General features: G+C 51.2%; 3 protein-coding genes across 9 annotated transcripts; 2 read left to right on the top strand and 1 right to left on the bottom strand.

Moving 5' to 3' along the window:
- The first annotated feature begins 62 nt into the window (after window positions 1-62).
- Window positions 63-5,513, top strand: med15 (mediator complex subunit 15). Of its 2 annotated transcripts, none has more exons than XM_088316436.1 (18): window positions 63-284; window positions 896-983; window positions 1,151-1,202; window positions 1,297-1,320; window positions 1,422-1,556; window positions 1,638-1,810; window positions 1,883-2,143; window positions 2,552-2,629; window positions 2,702-2,797; window positions 2,861-2,979; window positions 3,051-3,178; window positions 3,278-3,412; window positions 3,501-3,564; window positions 3,876-3,942; window positions 4,020-4,174; window positions 4,454-4,620; window positions 4,687-4,785; window positions 4,957-5,513. In XM_088316436.1, exons 1-18 carry the CDS (start codon window positions 217-219, stop codon window positions 5,091-5,093), a joined length of 2,046 nt encoding a protein of 681 aa, XP_088172562.1. In that variant the 5' UTR covers window positions 63-216; the 3' UTR covers window positions 5,094-5,513. The 2 variants fall into 2 exon arrangements, with proteins under 2 accessions (XP_088172562.1, XP_088172561.1); XM_088316435.1 differs by having other exon boundaries at window positions 1,392-1,556.
- thoc6 (THO complex 6) lies at window positions 5,155-9,056 on the bottom strand. Its single transcript, XM_088316437.1, has 13 exons — window positions 8,165-9,056; window positions 7,456-7,547; window positions 7,321-7,385; window positions 7,144-7,247; window positions 7,034-7,071; window positions 6,889-6,937; window positions 6,695-6,766; window positions 6,520-6,622; window positions 6,207-6,256; window positions 6,049-6,111; window positions 5,779-5,889; window positions 5,579-5,707; window positions 5,155-5,301 (listed from the first exon to the last, which is right to left on the bottom strand). The coding sequence occupies exons 1-13, from the start codon at window positions 8,177-8,179 to the stop codon at window positions 5,221-5,223; spliced, it is 972 nt and encodes a 323-aa protein (XP_088172563.1). The 5' UTR covers window positions 8,180-9,056; the 3' UTR covers window positions 5,155-5,220.
- On the top strand, window positions 8,292-17,651 carry LOC148322271 (zinc finger protein 646). 6 transcript variants are annotated; one of them, XM_088316434.1, is made up of 5 exons: window positions 8,292-8,876; window positions 10,846-13,536; window positions 14,243-15,352; window positions 15,437-15,531; window positions 15,833-15,982. In XM_088316434.1, exons 2-4 carry the CDS (start codon window positions 11,024-11,026, stop codon window positions 15,513-15,515), a joined length of 3,702 nt encoding a protein of 1,233 aa, XP_088172560.1. In that variant the 5' UTR covers window positions 8,292-8,876; window positions 10,846-11,023; the 3' UTR covers window positions 15,516-15,531; window positions 15,833-15,982. The 6 variants fall into 6 exon arrangements, with proteins under 6 accessions (XP_088172560.1, XP_088172555.1, XP_088172554.1 ...); XM_088316429.1 differs by lacking the exon at window positions 15,437-15,531 and having other exon boundaries at window positions 8,292-8,786; window positions 15,833-17,651; XM_088316428.1 differs by lacking the exon at window positions 15,437-15,531 and having other exon boundaries at window positions 15,833-17,651.
- Window positions 17,652-18,773: the final 1,122 nt, after the last annotated feature.

The raw sequence follows: 18,773 nt of genomic DNA, 5'->3' as shown, positions 1-18,773 counted from the left end.
ACGCAAGAAGGTCGCACACGTAATTGTAAATCAAATCAAAATGCTGAACGGGCGCGCAATGCTTGCCTTCCGGCAGGTGGCGCTCGCGTGCGCATCACAGTGTGACGCGCAATAGAAGAACAACAGAAGGGAAGCAGCGCAGCATAACGCTGCGGGTCTTTTTTCTGTTATTTTCAAACGTGTACTATTAACTTGTGGTCCCCGTGCGCCGTCGCCATGGAGGTTCCGGGACCCGACAGCGATTGGAGAAGTCCTCAGTTCAGGCAGAAAGTCGTCGCTCAAATGTGAGATTTGATCGCTATCTCTCTTGCTGCATTTTACTTTCGCTTAGCTTAGTTTAACTCAGCTCAAACAAACGGACCGGCTTTATGTGCCCAAAGCCTTTTTATTTCAGAGCATTTATTGTGCTTCAATTTGCCCTAACCGTGATAATATTTCAATATTTGAATTAGACATTTTCCTTTTATGGATTTGTTTATTTATCGTTCATGGTCTATTCCAAATATACAATCAAGTTACTTACTGGTAGGTCTGTACTTGAGTAGTTTTTTTCACTGAATAAACATTCATCAGTTCAGTAAATTGATGGATTTCCTTTTAGTCAATTTTTTGGAGGACAACTTCTTCATTTTACTTGAATATTATTACTGTCAGGTAATGTTACTTTTACTTGAGTCTAATTTTTGGCCAAACGTCTTACTTAATTCGATTTCAATACCCCACCAAAGAACCAATTTCAATATGGCAAAATCCTGCTTCATTCCCATGAACAAATTTATTTGTTCATTCCAATGCACGTTGACATCAGGTCATGTAATGTGTAAGCAGAACATGATTGTGTGCAACCCAAGATGTTGTGAATTAAAGGTCACCACTTTGTGTTTGCACTTTGCAGCGAGGAGGCCAAGAGGAAGGCTCGAAGCGAGCACAACAAGTCCAGCACGGAGATGGAGAACCAAGTTTACATTAAAGCTAAGTCCAGAGTAAGTTAAGCCCACATTGGAATATCTGAAATGGACCCTCCCCCTAAAATACGCATGTTATTAATGACAATAAAAATACTCACTGGTTTTGTTGGAGGTGTTGTTGGGAAAATTGACAATCGGTTTTGAGTTTTTTTCTTTTAAAAGTGACAAAGTTGTGTCTGTAGGAGGAGTATCTGTCCCTGGTGGCCAGGCTCATCATCCATTACCGCGACATCCGTGAGTGACCGTTCGTTCATTCGCTTCCTCGTCACGTCCCATCACATCGCTCTTTGACTCCTTATTTATTTTTTTTTTCTACCCTCTATGTCAGACAAGAAGACCCTCGGAGGCCCGGGTGAGTGCATGTGCGCGCGTGCTAGTGCACGTGGGCGGCACATGTAACGCGCCGTGTGTTGTCTCCAATAGATCCCATCAATGCCCTGACTAACCTAACAGGTGTCGGTGGGGGCCCGGGCGTCATCGGCATGGGGCCCCGCCCCGCCGGTGCTCCCGTCGGGGGCCTGGTGGCCATGGCGCCCATGCAGATAGGCCAGCACGCCATGCCGGGGGTGTCTGGAAACCCGCAACCCTGTAAGTCCGTTTTCCGTGCCCTTGACAACATTGTATTCTCATGTTCTCTCTCTCTCCCTTACTTCTGTTCCTGGTCCTCAGTGGGGGGTCCGGCCCAGTTGGCCATGCAACAGCAGCAGCAGCAGAATTTGCAATTCCAGCAGTTCCAACAGCAGCAGCAACAGCAGCAGCAGTTCCAAGTTCAGCAGCAGATGAGAGCCCAGCAGCAGATGCACCAGAACCAACAGCAGCAAAACCAGCAGCAGCAGAACCAGGTAAAACTGCAAACGCACCCAGGTACCTGAACCTTGCCACCTTTCAGCCGCCGCCACTTCTTGTGTGCGCAGATGCATCAGTCCAGGATGCAGCAGCAGCAGCAGATGGTGCAGTTACAGCTGCAGCAGCAGCAGCACGCGCAGGCGCAGTCGATTCAACACATGGTCCAGCAGCAGGCGCAGCCGGGTTCTATGCAACCACTCCTGCAGCAGCAGCAGCAGGCTGCCATGGTGCCGCAGTCTCTGGCCGGACAGATGGCTCCCGCCCAGCACGTCCCCATTAACTCATTGAGTCAGCAGCAGCACCAGCTCAAGATGCAACAGGCCCTCCAGGTCAGAATGCGCCTCATCCCCCAGCCTCCTCTGCGAGCTTCATCGCCATGCCGTGTCTCTCCAAACACTGACCCTGCTTGGTGTTCCCACAAATCCCGACCCAAACACCATCATCACTTTGTGTCCCAAGACACTGCCTCCAATCCTTACACAGTCACCAAGTCGACTGTCCTCTCCCAAGCTATATAACTGAGACCCTAAATCATCATTACACCGCAACCCCAAGCGCCATTTCATCAAAGAATTGAGATCTTTTCCTACTTCAAAGGCCCATCCCCAAAACTGTGTCCCAAGCATCGCCCGCCAACTATGCCCCTCCCCCCATGCCACAGCAGCACAACGTATCCCCAAACACTTAATCCATCCCTAGAACGCCATCACCGTGCCTACTTGATTATGTGTGTGCAGGCCCGTGCAGCGTTGCAGCAGCAGCAGCAGCAGCAGGCGGCGGCTGTTCAGGCGCAGATGGCGGCCGCGTCAGGACAGGTGAGGCACAGCTTTCAAGTGGGAATCAGATAATGAATCGCTGCCGTCAAACACGCGTCCTGTTCCATCCAGCTGGTACGTCCCAACATGCAGATCCCGGCCAGGCTACCCCGGCCCCCGCTGGCCCCGGCCATCCCGCCCCCCAACGCTGCCAACGTGACGCAGCAGGTATGACCTCGAAAGTGCGACCTTTCAGAGTCTGTCAGTAATCCGGTCGGTTTGTCCTGGCAGGTGCAGCAGCATACGATGATGTCGTCGCCCTCGCCCGTGCAGGTCCAGACGCCCCAATCCATGCCTCCGCCGCCTCAGCCCTCTCCTCAGCCTCCCACATCGCAGCCCAACTCGGCCAGGTATAAGCATCCGTCCTTGACGTCCTGCCTCCCAATCGGCGGCCTCATCCTTGGTCACTTCCTGTCCGCAGCTCGGGTCCCACGCCGTCTCCGGGGGGGTTCCAGCCCAGCCCGTCCCCTCAGCCCTCACACAGTCCGTCTACTGCCAGGACACCCCAGAACTATGGGGTCCCCTCACCCGGCCCGCTTAGCACTCCTGGTGCGCACACACACACACACACACACACACACACACACACACACACACACACACAAGCGCACGATGCTTGACCATCATCTGAGCATGTCTTCCCAACAGGAAACCCAAACTCTGTTATGAGTCCGGCAGGGGCGGCGTCCCAGGAGGACCAGCAGTACATGGAAAAACTCAAACAGCTTTCCAAATACATCGAGCCTCTACGCCGCATGATCAACAAGATTGACAAGAACGAAGGTGGGCCGGGGGGTTGGTGTGTGCGGTGTCTCTCAAATGGAATCGCCCCTCCTGCGAGTGAGCGTTGACTTGTTTTCGTCGTCCTCAGAACGAAAGAAAGACCTCAGCAAGATGAAGAGTCTCCTCAACATCCTCACGGACCCCAACACCAGGTGAACCTCGCAGCACACTAAGACTGGGCAATTGAACACTTTGTCTATGTCACCATGGTAACAGTCAACTAGGCCATGTTACTATGCTAACATCCTCCTACTTTGCCAAGGTTACACTACCATGTGAACTGCTAGTCAGTGTCACCATGGCAACTGCCTGCAAGTTCACGTTTCTGTAGCAAACAGTCAGCAAGGTGACGTTACCTTGTTGACACCTCATCGTGATGACAGCTTTGGGAGTGCGCGTCATCAGGGTGACAGTTAGTTAAAGTTATCACTGCGACAATCCTTTTAAATTTCTTGGCCTTCAGGTGTCCTCTGAAGACGCTGCAGAAGTGTGAGATCGCGTTGGAGAAGCTGAAGAACGACATGGCTGTGGTAAGACACGCCCCCCTATTACATCATCAACACCCAATATCGTTGCCTTGTATTTACGTGCGTTCACTTTTGGTCAGCCGACGCCCCCGCCACCACTGCCACCCAAGCAGCCGTATTTGTGCCAGCCGCTACTTGACGCCGTCATGGCCAACCTTCGCTCTCCCGTCTTCAATCACTCGCTACACCGCACCTTCGCCCCCGCCATGGCCGCCATTCACGGCCCGCCTATCACGTAAGTCACGCACATCGCGCGACACGCCTCTCAAAAGGATTGATCCCAAAAATGTTGGATTTGGCACTTTGGCATAAACCGAAAATGCTACAGAGCTATGAAAAGAATAAAAATATACAAATGAAATCTAAAAATCGTTTTAAACGGATATAAATTTCCTCATCGGTTTGGTTCGTTTTCTTGTGTGTGGTCATAAATTTTACACTCCCCACGAGCTGGATTGGAAAACACGCCGTATGTTTGAAACCCCACGGGGAACTTTTTTGGCATCTCCCTCAGCGGGCCGTCAGTTCCGTCGCGGAAGAGGAAGCAGGACGAAGACGAGCGCCAGACGGTCCCCAACATCCTGCAGGGGGAGGTGGCCCGGCTGGACGTTAAATTCCTGGTGCACCTGGACCCGGCCCACTGCAGCAACAACGGCGCCGTGCACCTGCTGTGCAAGCTAGGTGAGCCACTAAGACAACACATTGTTGGTTGACCACCGCTCACCGCTGACGCCCCATTTTCCACAGAGGACAAAAACCTTCCGAGTGTTCCTCCGCTGCAGCTCAGCGTTCCCGCAGACTATCCAGAGCAGAGTCCCTACTGGGCCGACCACGCCGACCAGTACGGTGAGCAAAACTCTGCCGATGACAAACCGGCAAACTTGACTAAAATGCCCCCCCCCCCCTCTGGTAAATGGTGAACAGTTATTCCCGAAAGAGGCTTGAAGATGTTTATGGCATGAACTTATTTAGGTCCACTGTAGAAATATGCGGCCGTGTGCCGACTTGTGTGCGCAGGCGCCAACCACTTTCTGCAGGCGGTGCATAGAACTCTGGCATCTAAGCTGCTGCAGCTTCCAGACAAGCACTCGCTGACGGAGGTTCTGCATACGTGGGCACAGAGCGTTCGCCAGGCATGTTTATCCGCCGCGTGACCTCACAACCACAACAACAGCTCAAATGAGCTTTTTTTTTTTTAATACATCAATAAAACACTTGTCCAAAGACCACACATGACATTTTATTCCCACCATAAAAAAAAAAAAAAAGTTGCTGTGTGTATCAAAAGCATAGTGAGAAGGCTCTGTAGGACACGTTGGTGAACACATCCACCAACTGGCTGCTTCCTGCCACCGTCAACACCTGAAACGAACAACATGTCTCACGCAAAACATGACTGAACAATTTCACAATCTAACGTGACAAATTTAATCTTTTCACATGGTAAGTTATCACTTTAAAAAGTGATAAGTTTGACTGCCACAATTGACAAAACAAAATCAAGGAATTCCTTTTCTATCAAATTTACTCGCTACATTACTAAACTGCTCTTCTCTAATAAAAACTAAACAAGGCCAAGTGTTCAATCGTATCCGTGGCAACTCGGATGCGACACGAAACCGCAGAAGACAGCGCGTACCTGGTGTTCGGCGCTGTTGGTGTTGAGCTCCAGGCTGTTGACGTTGTTGGGCGTGCACGGGATCTGGGCCTTGACCTGCCCCCCCAGCAGGCAGTGGGACACGGTGGGACCTTGGCCCACCGCCAGAATCTGCATCGAGACGGCACGGTAATGCGTGTTGAAGGCGGCGCAGCGCAGGATAAGCAAAAGATTTTGCTCACCATGTCTTGGTAGAAGCTGGCTCGTCTCTGGCAGCCGCTCAAAGCGAAGACGGACGTCGGCGTCAAGGAGCGAAGGTGCCACAGGGAAAGGGACGGACCGCCGCCGCACAGCTGCAACCGACACCACAATCACAAACACAATCAGACTCTCCAGGTTCGTGCGCCTTCTAAATGATTTTGAGTGGCACAATGTCACAATTGGCTTCGGGTCCTTCAATTCAGCAAGCAAAAGCAGAGCGGTTCACTGGACTGTCAATTTTGACATCTTACCATCCAATCCGAGTCGGTGGTCAAACAGCTGATCCACTTGCCAAACTGAGGACGGGCACATTTCTGACAAACAAGGAAAGATGAGGCGCTTTAAAAAAAATAAATTAAAAAAAGGCACGCTAACAGCTAGCCGCGGTCACGTGATGTTGCCATCTTACTTGGTACTTGTGCACCTCCACGCAGTGAACGCACTGCGACGTCCTGCTGTCTGCAAACAACAAGATGAGACAATCACAATTTGACAATTATAAACATGGAATTCTGGCAGGGACACTGAATTGTGGGGGGAAAACATGGCAATTTGAGGAACTTGGTAATTTTGAAATTCTGGGAAAAGTGGATATTTCTGGAATTCTCAAAACAAGCAATGTTAAATTCTGGAGTTCAAATTTTTGTAACATGGAAAATGCAGCAACGTGGTATACGCTTCCCAAGAAGCCCTCTGCGTCTAAAATGTCCTTTGGGCCTCACCCCACATTCTGACAGCGCCGTCCTCGCTGCCCGACAGAACCTCACCCTCGCGCTCCCTCACACTCAAACAGTGGACGTAGTCCGAGTGTCCCCGGAAGACCGACTAAGGGCAGAGATGGACAAACGTCAACATTGAGATCCGAATACTGATGTTGGCGCGATTGCTCTGGACCACCTTGAAGACGCCGTGCTCCAGGTCCAGGACGTGAACGTTGTTGTCACCGCCGCCAAACACAACGCTGTTGTCCTGACACCAATACAAACCCCACACACAGTTTTATTTTGCGCACCTATACAATACCTAAAACACCGACAGCAAATTCAAGAAAATATGGAGGATATGTGCTAAAACAGCTTTTCCGTACTCACTCGGGAGTTGACGACCATGGCGTTGATCTCAGGGATTTCCATGCTGGCTCTGAACAAGGACAGAGAGAAAGCATGTCACATGACCCGTCGGAAGGACGACATTGGCGGAGAGGTGAGCGGGGCCGAGTCGGGACCCGACACTGACTTGTATTCCGGTCTCCTTGTCCACACGGCTTTGACATTCTGAAAGGCAAACACAAGAAAGCGCAGCAATGAGTCACACGCTGCGACGATTCTGACAACCATTCTCGCTACCTTCTTAATGAGCTCGGCCCAATTCCAGGCGCTGACCGACCCGTCCCCGGCGCTCAGCAGATTGCCTCCAAATGACTCCAGACAGAACACCGGACCATCGTGAGCTGAGACGCAGAGCAGGCAGACAGTCGGATTGCAGACATTTGCTTCAAACAAAGCGGAGTCAACATTGTTCACCTGGAAACGTTAGCACGGGCTTCCGACCCGCCTCCGAAGCATCAGGGCTCAGAGCTGCGCACAAACTGACAGAACAACCTTCTTCCTAAGCATCCTCCTTCTCCTCCTCCTCATCATCATCATCGCACCGCTCACCTGAAGATGGCGATCTCCCCGTAGTTGTTTCCCGCCGCCAGGAAGCGTCCACATGGCGAAAAACTTTGAGAGAACACTGACATGTGCAGCAGCTGTGGGCACGTCACATGTTCATTAACATGTCAAGCAGTCTTGTACGCCACATCATGAGATCATGAACACTCCATGTTGTGTGTTCCAACACAATATGTAAGTCTGGCCGTAAATCATGGTAGTTTTTCTGAGAATTGTTAAAGCCATAAAACTCTATTTTGGAAAAATAGGATGCTTAAAATAGGAAATTAACTTCCGTGCGAATATAGAAATAAATTGCAGCCAGTGAGATGTGACCAGCGCTCGTATAAGACTAAAGAATAATTTTCCAGGAAAAATACATCTTGTTCAGTGTGCATGCAGAGACGTTGCAGTATCAAAAAGAATTCAATTTAAATCACCCTCAGCAGATATTGTTGTTTAGTCGCAGACTTTACCAAAAACTGTTGTTATTCTAAGATAAACAAGATTGCGTTAACATTTTATTAAAAAAAAAAGTATAGAGGTGTTCTATATTGCCTTGGTTGGAGCGCAGCATCCCTGAACTTTTCATCCTACATTCACCCTGATCCAAATATATATTTATAGATACATGAGTGAATCGAATGGACAACTATTCGACATTTGAGCACAAAACAAAATGTTTGTCCATATTCTCGGAAATAGTGAAGTTTACCTCGACGGGACCCATTGTTGTGTTGCAGGCTAGGGCGGCGCGTCTTGATTCACTGCAGAGTTCGGAAGCGCACTAATATGACATCACCGCGCCTTGCATTATGGGACATGTAGTCAGAGTCGCGCCTTCGCGACGTGCTCGTTGTTTTGTCGTGATGGCAGGCAGTGCGTTAATGAGTGCGTGGTGTTGAAGGAGGATATTGACTTTAATTTTTAATCACAGCAACACAATAATGAAAGTAACACACACCCAAAGTCTTAAATGAGGACAAAAACAAAAGAGATTCTCTCGGGTCACGAAGCCAACATGGCGCTGCTCTTTTTCCCGCTCGGCCCGGCTCGGTTGCGATCGGCTCGTCTCGGCCTCTCCGAGTGATGTAGAAAATGAAAATGAAAACGCCTGTAGTCAGCAAACGACCAAGTGGCGTGCTTTGTCGTCTTTTCCATCTCGTCGTTGCCGTCTTGCCGCGCGCATGATGACGCGGTGCGCGGCAGGAAGTGTGTCGTCGTCGTCGTCCTCGTCGTCGTCGGAGCCGTCGTAGCGGCGGCGGCGGCGGACAGCCAAGAGGCAAAAGTCGAGCGTGGAAAAAGCAAAGCGACAGATGCCAAACCAAACAAATATGGTTCGTCCCTGACGGCGCTACGTTTCGCCTTTACATCTATAAGCCGACGCAGCTCGCTTCGCTTAGCGGGACGCGGAGGCCGGCGGAGGGGTAAGTTTGAGGCTGGGAAAACAGCTTTCCCCCTACTCGATGGGGGCCGCGCGCGGAGGGTCGACTCGACATCTTTGTGTAGCTGCAGGGCTAGTTCGATTAGCTCGGCGGCTAGCGGATGAGCTAACACCCGGCGGGTCGAGGCTGCCCCACTCGCAATCCATCTATTCCGGATAACAGCCCGCGTCTTGCTTGTGCGTACATTTGCAGAGTGAGCGTCTTGCTTTCTGTCTCGTGTGTTTGCGTGCTTGCTTGTTGTCGAGCGCAGCTAAGTAGCCAGGTGCTAACCGGTGAGCTAACGTTATCGGGGCTGTTTGTGGTTGAAGCGGACAATGGCGTTTTTTCGTCAAAGTCAACCATGTTCTTCGGCGCTGCAGCGGTCGCCAGTGGGCTGTTGTGGCTTTGGGTCGTGCGTGGCATGTGTTGTGTTTTGCAGTGTGGGGGGCGGCGGCTCGCCGGTGGAAACAAAAAACATTTTCATTCTCATGTGAACGGAACCGAACCGTCTGCTGGCTCGTTTGCCGATGATGGATGCGAGAGGCGGCGAATGAAGCGCCGCGAAAGGAAGAGCCGTGCGGCGGGCAAGATGCTCGGCTTTGTCCGACAGAGGTGTGCTGGAGTCGGGCCAAGGTCAGGCGGTCCCCCCCCGCGGTCGGATCTTCCTCGCCGTCTCCATCAATCCCCTTCATTGCGCCAGCACGTCAGTCAAAGAAAGCGTCTGGGAACGTTTCACGTAAACAACAACACGTGCATGTTAAATAAACGAGTTTATTTCTTGAAAGTGGTGTTTGCTAACATGTTGCCATAGTAACGCTAGTGAAGTTGTTAAAATACCACCATCTATGGCAGTGTTTGGTATCCTCACACTCATTTCTTACTATTTTGTTAAATAAAACGGAGTAGGGCGATTTGCACACTGCAAGTCAATTTATTTTTATTCATTTTTCCTCATAGGGAACATTTATCTTTTTTCCATGTCGGTGAGAACAGTACTTTTGTGATTTTTATTTTCCTCCCTTTTATATGTGGATAGAAATCAGATGCTGCCATTGCAACTGCAATGTGGATGTTCAAGCATGCTCATCCAATCTACACATCATCAAAAGACCACAAAAAGTTGTTTAACAGAACCAAAACCAATGGCGGATGAAGGCACATAAAAAATGGGTGCTCATTGCTCAGTCCACATTCTAACGGTGCTAAAAAATGCCCCACTTGCTACATAGGGCACTAATTGTTCAGGCTTTGTTGGTGGAATTCTTTCCCAGTCTTGCTTTATGTACAACATCAGTTGCACTGCTTTATGATGCACCGGCCATCCGTTTTCAAGGGGAGGCACGTCTGTGACGTGAGATCAGTTTGTCAAGCTTGCTTTTGTTTCCTCCTGATATTTCAAATATTAATTGCACTTGTGTCTACGTGCATTAACGTTGCAACGTCATCCCTCCGTCCCTCTCCAGTCTCCAGGCGTAATCACTCAAACCAAGAATCGCCAAACATTTCCTTTAGTTTAACAGTTGCATTGTGTGGAAGTCATGCCTTGAATGAAGCACTTAGATGCTACGTTCGTAGCAACAGAGCTCACCCAGTGTAAATGACACCATCTTGTGCTTGAGTGTACGTTATTAAAACGTCACTGCTCTAAATTCGAAAAGCGAAAACGTTATACGGCACGCTGGGCTTTTTAAATAATACTACTTACCATGTTGTAATATAATCACACAAACACTACATTGGTACAGGAAGGAGTCACGGGGGCCCAAAAAAATCAATTGAAAATAAATTTGAGTAATTTCTCCCGGACTGTTAAGGGTGGAGCTTTATCAAGAGTCCATGTTTTTAAAAATTAAGCTTGTTTAGACATGTGAATGTAGCGATACGAGCGGAATATTTAATGTGATTTCCCCATGTTGGAAGAGATGCACATTATAACCTGACCCCCCCCCCCCCCCCCTTCTTGTCTCCATAGTAACGCCTCACAGGCCGCCTGTCAGGGCATGGCCCGATTGGCCATTGGGCAGAAGATGGCCAGCACACTCATCTGATGAGCAAAGTCTGTACAAAGCGAAGGCCCCACCCACCCGTCCCAATGGTCACCGGCGGTCGCACCGTGGCGACTCCCACCTGAAAACTGGCGCCAGAGTACTATGGCAATGCATGATATGAGTCGTGCCAAGGGTTTCCCCTGTAAAGAATGTGATATGGTCTGCCCCAGTACTCCAAGTCTTCTAGAACATATGAAAGCGCATTACCAGCAAGGAGAAAGTGCACGTTTTGAGTGTGAACAGTGTGGACGAATTTACAAGCACGCAGCTAGTTTGGCCAACCATAAAAAGTCTCACGAAGTGGGCTCCTTCCAGTGTCCCGTCTGCACCCGCACCCTGCCCAACGCGGTTGCCCTCAAGAATCATCTTCGCATACACACCTTGTCCCCAAGTAGCGCTCACGCCGAAGAAGAAAGTGAAGAGGTGCCCGAGGAAGGGGGTCCTCACGAAAGGGACTACGCCCTCGGCCAAGACCTCTCGGACGGCTTCGGGCGTCCTCACTTGAACAACAGCGCCCTCCAGGGCCACGAAAGCACCAAAAGTTCCCCCGAGTCGGACGACGCCTGGGACCGACCGTTCAAGTGCGACCAGTGCGACAGAACCTACCGTCACCACGGTAGTTTGGTAAACCACAAGAAGTGTCACCAGCAAGGAAGCTTCAAGTGCTCCGTGTGCTTCAAGCAATTTACCAACCTGGCCGCCCTCAACAGCCACGAAAGAACTCACTCCAAGTTCAAGAGCCCGGCAGCTTCCATGGTGAGCAGTAGTACTGGCGGCCTCCCCCAGTCTGATCGCGGTGGGGGCGGCGGCTCTCAGGCCACCCAGAGTGACAACGCCAACTCCTGCTTCTGCCACCTGTGCCAGATTGCGCTTCCCAACAAGGCCGACTTCCAGGAGCACATCCTCCTACACAACACCACCTCTCCGTCCCTCGGACTGTCCCGGAGTTTTCCTGGCATCATGCCTCACAATCTGAGTGCGGTTCGATCTTCGGCATACACTCCAGCTCTTGGGGACCCTCTACCCCTTCCGCCGTTGCCCGGTGATAAAAGAGGTCCCTACGACCCCATAATGGGCCCACCTGTCAACAATCCCATATACACGTGCGCATACTGTGGCGCGGGACATCCTGACCTGGAAACCCTCAAAGTACACTACCTGACCCACGACCCTCACCCCGCCTCCCACGGCCAGGACAACTCCATACTCAACTCAGAAACGTTAAGCTCCGGTTCACAGGGTTCGGTGTCATCATCGGGAGGACGTGTGGCCCAGGCCAGTTCTCCGGATGATGGCGAACGTCGCTTCAAGTGCGGCGAGTGCGGCAAGAGCTACCGACATGCGGGCAGCCTGGTCAATCACAAGCGGTGTCATCAGACGGGCCACTATCAGTGCACCGTCTGTTGTAAGCAGTACCCTCACTTGGCGGCGCTGCACAGCCACCTGCGAAGCCACAAGGGGCGCTCCTCCAACCAGCCTCTGGGTGACGGCAGCGACTGGTTATCTCCAGAGCCGCTGACGTTGGACTCTCAGCAGAGTTACGTGCAGGAGAGCAGCGGCGCCACCACGCCCATCTCGCTGCCGGGAAACCTCACAGACCCTGGCCACTTTGTGCAAGACGGCAGTCACAACAGCGGTTTGGACTCGCTCGAGTTCCATGACCGCTTCGACGGAGGCTCCACCCATCGCCAGGCCGACCGCCACGTGTGCGCCGACTGCGGTGAGATGTACGGCGACGTGTCTGGTATCAAGTCGCACATGTGCCCTCGCCGTGGGCAACCTCCGCCACAGCAGCAGAGTAACATGTCCAACGGTTTTATTGGCAACATGAACTTCCACAACTCCAGTAGCGGCTCCATGCCCTCTGGCAGTCTGAAGGAAGGGACCAGTCAACGACAGTACTCCCAGACCGGAGGCAAGCGAATGGGAAACACCGACAAGGATGACGACGACGGAGAGGTCTACCAATGCTCCGTGTGCGGTAACCATTACGCCAGCCTCCGAGCCCTGCGCAGCCATCTGCGAAGTCATGCCAATAATCCCTCTGGTCCCGGACCGTCCAGCTTGGAGCAGGACTGGAGGATGATCTGCTCCACGTGTGGCCAAAGCTTCTCCAGAAAGCAAGACCTTCTCAATCACCAACTAGTCCACGGTCCCCAGAGACCCGACGGACAACAACCGGGAATCGTAGGTGCTTCAGCCAACGGCAGCGACAAGATGGACGGGCGCAGCCACATTTGCGTGGACTGCGGTATGTTCTTCGCCGACCGTCACCACCTGATCACCCACCTGTGTCCCGGCAAGAATCGGGCCAACTCGCTGAATAAGCAGGGCCTCAGTGGAGCCAAAGGGCTGTCCGGAGGCGAGGGCATGGGCGGCGGGGTTGCGGGAGGAAGCCGTGACGTCGCCGGGAATGGCCGGCGGGCAATGGTGGACCAAAGCGACAAACCTCACAAATGTGACCAGTGCGGCCGAGGCTACAGACACCCGTGCTCCCTCCTCAACCACAAAAAGTCCCACAAGACGGGTGTGTTCCGCTGCTTGGTGTGCCAGAAGCGTTACTACAACCTGCTGGCCCTCAAGAACCACCAGAGGACTCACTTTGACCTCAAGAGGTACAGCGACACTTTTACTTTGCACCGCTTGCTATTGTGGATGCTCACTAGTTGGTCAGTCCAACTATCAACAGGATTCTTGCGGCTCCTTCAAAAGTCGTAGAAGGCACTGAATTTCAGAATTTAAAACAAAGACTAAGTTAGCATAAATATGTCTTAAATTAATCTTTCAAGAGTCTGAATTATGAACTCATAAGTAAGATTTTGTGACTAAATAGTCTCAAACCTCTCAACAGATTCAAATTCTTCAAAAAAAAAAATCCTGAACTTCGCTCAGTCATGATAGCGGAGACGAGAAAACGGTGATTTGATTATTTATGTACCGTCTCAACTTTGGAAAACAATGAAACATTTTGAAGTTGGTCTTGAATTTCATTTTGAATTATATTGAACGCTTTGAAGCCAAATCATGTCTGTATTATTTTATAGTAGACATTAGTTCTGCAAATAAAATGTTATTATATTTCAAGTTTCTGTAGGGACGTGTCAGCTCATCAAAGAAATCTTAAGAAAAACTTTGGTCTTTATTCTGTATTTTCGATACCACTTTCTGTTGGACTGAGATCAGAATGTCTCACTGACGCTGTCGATACCACTCGTACTTTTGATTGATAAAATGCCAACACAATTCCTTTTTTTTTAATGTGATTAAAGGATATGCGTGTGAAAGGAGGACAAAGTTGATGCATGTCCTTTTCAACTACAGGCACAAGTGTGAAGAATGCGGAAAGGCCTTCAAAATCCAAAAACAGCTGATTAACCACCTCCGCCTCCATGAGGAACACCGGGCCAAAGGATTGGTCCGGACCGGCCCCAACGGCTCCCGCTACCAGCAGCCTGGCCCGTCTCAGATGCAGAGCATGCGAGGGGAGTCGTCAAAGGGCCCGGCTATGGGTGTCAAATACGCTCAGCAGGGTTTTAAAAAGCCCTACTCGTCGGCCGGAACGTCCAGGCCTCAGAAGTTCGACCCGGCTGAGAGCGGGCGGCGGCCTTTCACCTGCGAGGAGTGCGGCAAAACGTACCGGCACGCGGGCAGCTTGGCCAATCACAAGAACCTTCACAAAATCGGCGAGTACCACTGCAACGTGTGCAACTCCACGTACCCCAACAGGTTAGCCATGAAGAACCACCTACGCCTCCACTTTGCTCAGAAGAAGCACAACTGCCAGGAATGCGGCAAGGGTTTCCGTACCCAGAGGCAGCTGGCCACGCACACCACGGCCGGCCTGTGCAAGGGCCCGCAGGGTCCAGGCGCCCAGATGGACTTCGAGTGCGACGGTTGCTGCGAGGGCTTCTCGTCGGCTGAGCAGCTCGCCGCGCACGACTGCCCCGCCCAGCACCTGCCGTCCTCGTCGTCGGCCGGCAGCTCGGCCAACGTCAGCATGGAGAGGAGCTCGGTAGACCTGGACTCGGACGAGAGGCCTTACGCGTGTGACTTGTGCAACTGCGCCTACAAGCATGCCAGCTCGCTGCTCAACCACAAGCACACGCACAAGACGGGCGACTTCCGCTGCAACTTCTGCGACAAGCCTTATACCAACTACATGGCGCTGCGGAACCACATGCGTATCCACACACAACGCAAGAAGCACATCTGCCACACGTGTGGAAAGGCCTTCCGCCTGGCCCGCTTTTTGCGGAACCACCAGAAGGTCCACGAGGAGGGCGCCACCCCTTTTGGCTGCCCCACCTGCGGCAAGAGTTTCCAGGGCAGGTCTGGCCTGGCCCGACACCGCTGCGGCGATAACCAGGTAGGCATGGATGTCAGGAGGAAGACGGCCGGCGCCACGGCGGAGGGTGACGAGTGTCGCTACACGTGAGTTGTCCTCCACTTGTTTGTCATTCTTGGAACTTGTACAAATAGTGACGATGAATTTAGCTCTGCACATGTCTATTCCAGGTATATGATCTCCAATCCGGCTTCCTTGGGACCATTCGCGTGCCGGAATTCGGATTTTTCTGAAGTTTGGACAAATTGAATTAGTGGAGAGACCAGTTAAGTCACCCCCGTTTGCTTTCAGTTAGCATCCACTTTGTCTTTGTGCTGCTGATGTTCTGTGTCCTTGTGTGCGACCGGCCCACTTGTAGACAAGATTAGGAAGGGGGCGTGGCGGCGGGGACGGACGAGGTGGACCGAGCCGTTGAGCCAGTCCACCCTGTCCGGTCCCTGCTTCGGGCGCTACGAGCTCTTGCTGGCTAAGCCGGATTGCAGATCATATCCTGTAACGCTAACATAATGCAGTACCGCAGGTTTGATGTGATATGCGCTTACGTCTAACGTTGCGTCTGTGCGCAGGTGTGACCAATGTGGACGCTCCTACCGACACGCCAGCTCCCTCCTCAATCACAAGAACACGCATACGCTCGGCATCTACCACTGCGCCGTGTGTCTCAAGACCTACTCCAACCTCTTGGCCCTCAAGAACCACCGCCGCATCCACTCAGAGATGCGGCGCCACCGCTGCCACGACTGCGGCAAGAGTTTCCGGGTGGCCTCGCAGCTCTACAACCACCGGCGAGTTCACCAGAAGCAGCGTGAGCTGACTTGCGCCTTGTGCCGCCGCGCCTTCCCCACACAGGCCAGCTTCCGACTGCACATGGAGATCAGCCACGGCCAGGCACCCCAGCGGCCCCCGCCCCACCGCCACCGGCCAGGCTGGGGCTCGGGCCTGGACCTGACCTTGATGCAAGAGCAGGACGCGGACAGCGGGGCCCGGACCCATGGACGGCAGGCGGTGGTCAAAGCCCACGTGTGTGAGCAGTGCGGCCGCTCCTACCGCCACGCCAGCTCGCTGGTCAACCACAAGAACAGCCACAAGACCGGAAGCTTCTTCTGCAACTCATGCCACAAGCAGTTCCCCAACCTGATGTCCCTCAAGAACCACCGGCGCATCCACACCGAGCCCAAACGCTACCAGTGTCCTGAGTGCGGCAAGTCCTTTCGGGTGTCCACCCAGCTCATCTGCCACCGCCGCATGCACACCAAGGAAAAGCCTTTCACATGCTCGCAGTGCGACAAACGCTTCTCCTCCAAGTCCAACCTGCGGCACCACATGAAGGTCCACTGGGCTGGCACCTCCATGGCGCCGACCCGCAGGGCTGCCGGCCCTCCACCCAACTTTGGGGGTATGCCGGGCGGCGCCTTCGTTTGAACAGAGCTCGTTAGCGGGGCTGTGCCAGAGACAAATTGGATGCTTGAACACGTACTAACATACTCTGGACCGCTGCCGTTGCACTTCCTGGACACACCCACTTTACGAGACTCAAGTAACATATGGGCGGAGCTAAGGCAAGGCAGTAGGGGCATGGCCTTAGAGGGGGCGGGACTTTGACTTTGCATACACCTCGCCCCCAACACTTATAGCCTCTGCGATTGGACGTTGGACGATATCGTTGTGGAACACAAACTGGATTGGCCGACGTGCGAGCAGGCGATGGCCGTATCTGTCGGGATCCTCCGCCTCCTGATTGTGTAGAATAGTTAGCGTGTTAACGACACATATGTGTACACGTGTACGTGTGTGTAGTAGCAGCTGCAGCGCTAGTTTGTAGATGTCTTTAGAGCTGTGATGACCCATAACCTTCCTGGCCCCCCACGTGCTAAAGGGACCTTTGTATCTTCTAGAGTAGCTTTTGCCGTATTTATTGACTGGACGCTGAAGTGCTTGTTAGCGTCATGATGTTAGCGAGCGCGTTTGACTGTTTGTATGCTTAGTTTGAGGTCACGTGACTTTTCTAACGTCTTTTGATAATTTGTTAAATTTTAACCTCTTAGGACTGAAAATAAAAAGGATGCCAAATACACGTCGTCCATTTACTCGCGCGACTTGACACGAGCATGCACGTTAGCGTCCGTGGCCTGTCGACGCTTGATGTCACCTGTAATTCAAAGAGGAAGGCGGTCAATGGCAAGTGTAATTTCAAAATGAAAAATGTGAGGAGACTGGCCTCCCGGCAACATGCGTCCTTAACGTTATTGTTTTAATATTGACTGTGCTTCTTTTTACACTTGTATGATGGGTCTACGCATGTCACTTTGTATTTTGTATTCCGTGTTTTGACATCCAACTCGACTGTAAACTTCATTTACACACATTAAAAGACTTCCACAAGCACGCTTTTTCTTTTGTCACCGCCTTCCAACGGGAAATGAACCAATGATGTGAACTTCCACCTGCGCATTCACAAACACATTCAAACATCGGCCGGTCCATTCTTAGCTATAACCTCTGTCTGTCAATTTGCACATATCTAAACGTCCATCGTGTGTCCAATTCTTCACACAAAGATTTAAAACCTCTGACGCTCTTTTGACAGTCATCCGTCAACATTGTCCATTTATTCGCTCACGTCACAGAAGCGCCCTAGGGAGATCAAGCGCGAGGACATCCATCCTGAAGGGGGCGTAAGAGAGCACCCCGTTTCTTCGACGCAGCCGGTGTGTTAGCCGACAGGCTAATTTACGCTACACGTTGTGAGACAAAATTTACACGCCAAATGGTGACGGATGAGTGCAGGACAAGTTCTGGTTCTGGCTGGAAAAGTATTTGATGTGGACTGTAGCTATTAACTACCACTGGTGACCAAGTGACTCCGTCTTAAGGTGCTGTGCCAGCTCCGAAAATTGGGAAGCTCCCTTTAAGAAGACTTTCTTCACTGGCAATTCCTGTAAAAGTTTGAAAGGAAACTAAAAAACTTCCTCTCCAACGAAAGGTAAGTCAGTGAAACGTTTTATTTATATATATAAACGTTCTATATATATATATATATACATATATATATATTATAATACCTAAAAGAGTAAACTGAAAAATAATCAGCAAAGTACATCATGACGTCATAGAATTTTGCGTTATTCCGTAGAACGATTTTAACGTTTAGTTATAGGCCCAAATTGACTTTTTTGTAACGTATAAAACTTAATAATTTCATGAGACGCATATGTATATTTATTGATGTGCGTGGATGTAATGTGTTCTACCATTTTGTTCATGTTTGGCTTCTCCTTTACTGACGTCACACAATAAGTCTGACTCACGCACGTGACTCGTTCACACACATTTACACATCTGGCTTTCCATTCACATGTTTTATGTCAACATCGTTAATTTAAACGTCGTGCACAATTGTGCACACAATTTGCACACACCTAAATATTTGTATGTCCAGTTGCACTCATGTCATCATGGACTGTCCATTTGCGCACTAGATTTAAATATCCACCTGACTTTTCATTT

This window comes from Idiotropiscis lumnitzeri, chromosome 15 (assembly GCF_059441095.1).
Source record: "Idiotropiscis lumnitzeri isolate Australia: NSW breed Sydney's pygmy pipehorse chromosome 15, RoL_Ilum_1.0, whole genome shotgun sequence".
Classification (NCBI taxonomy): Eukaryota; Metazoa; Chordata; class Actinopteri; order Syngnathiformes; family Syngnathidae; genus Idiotropiscis; species Idiotropiscis lumnitzeri.
This window is presented reverse-complemented; position numbering and strand designations above follow the sequence as displayed.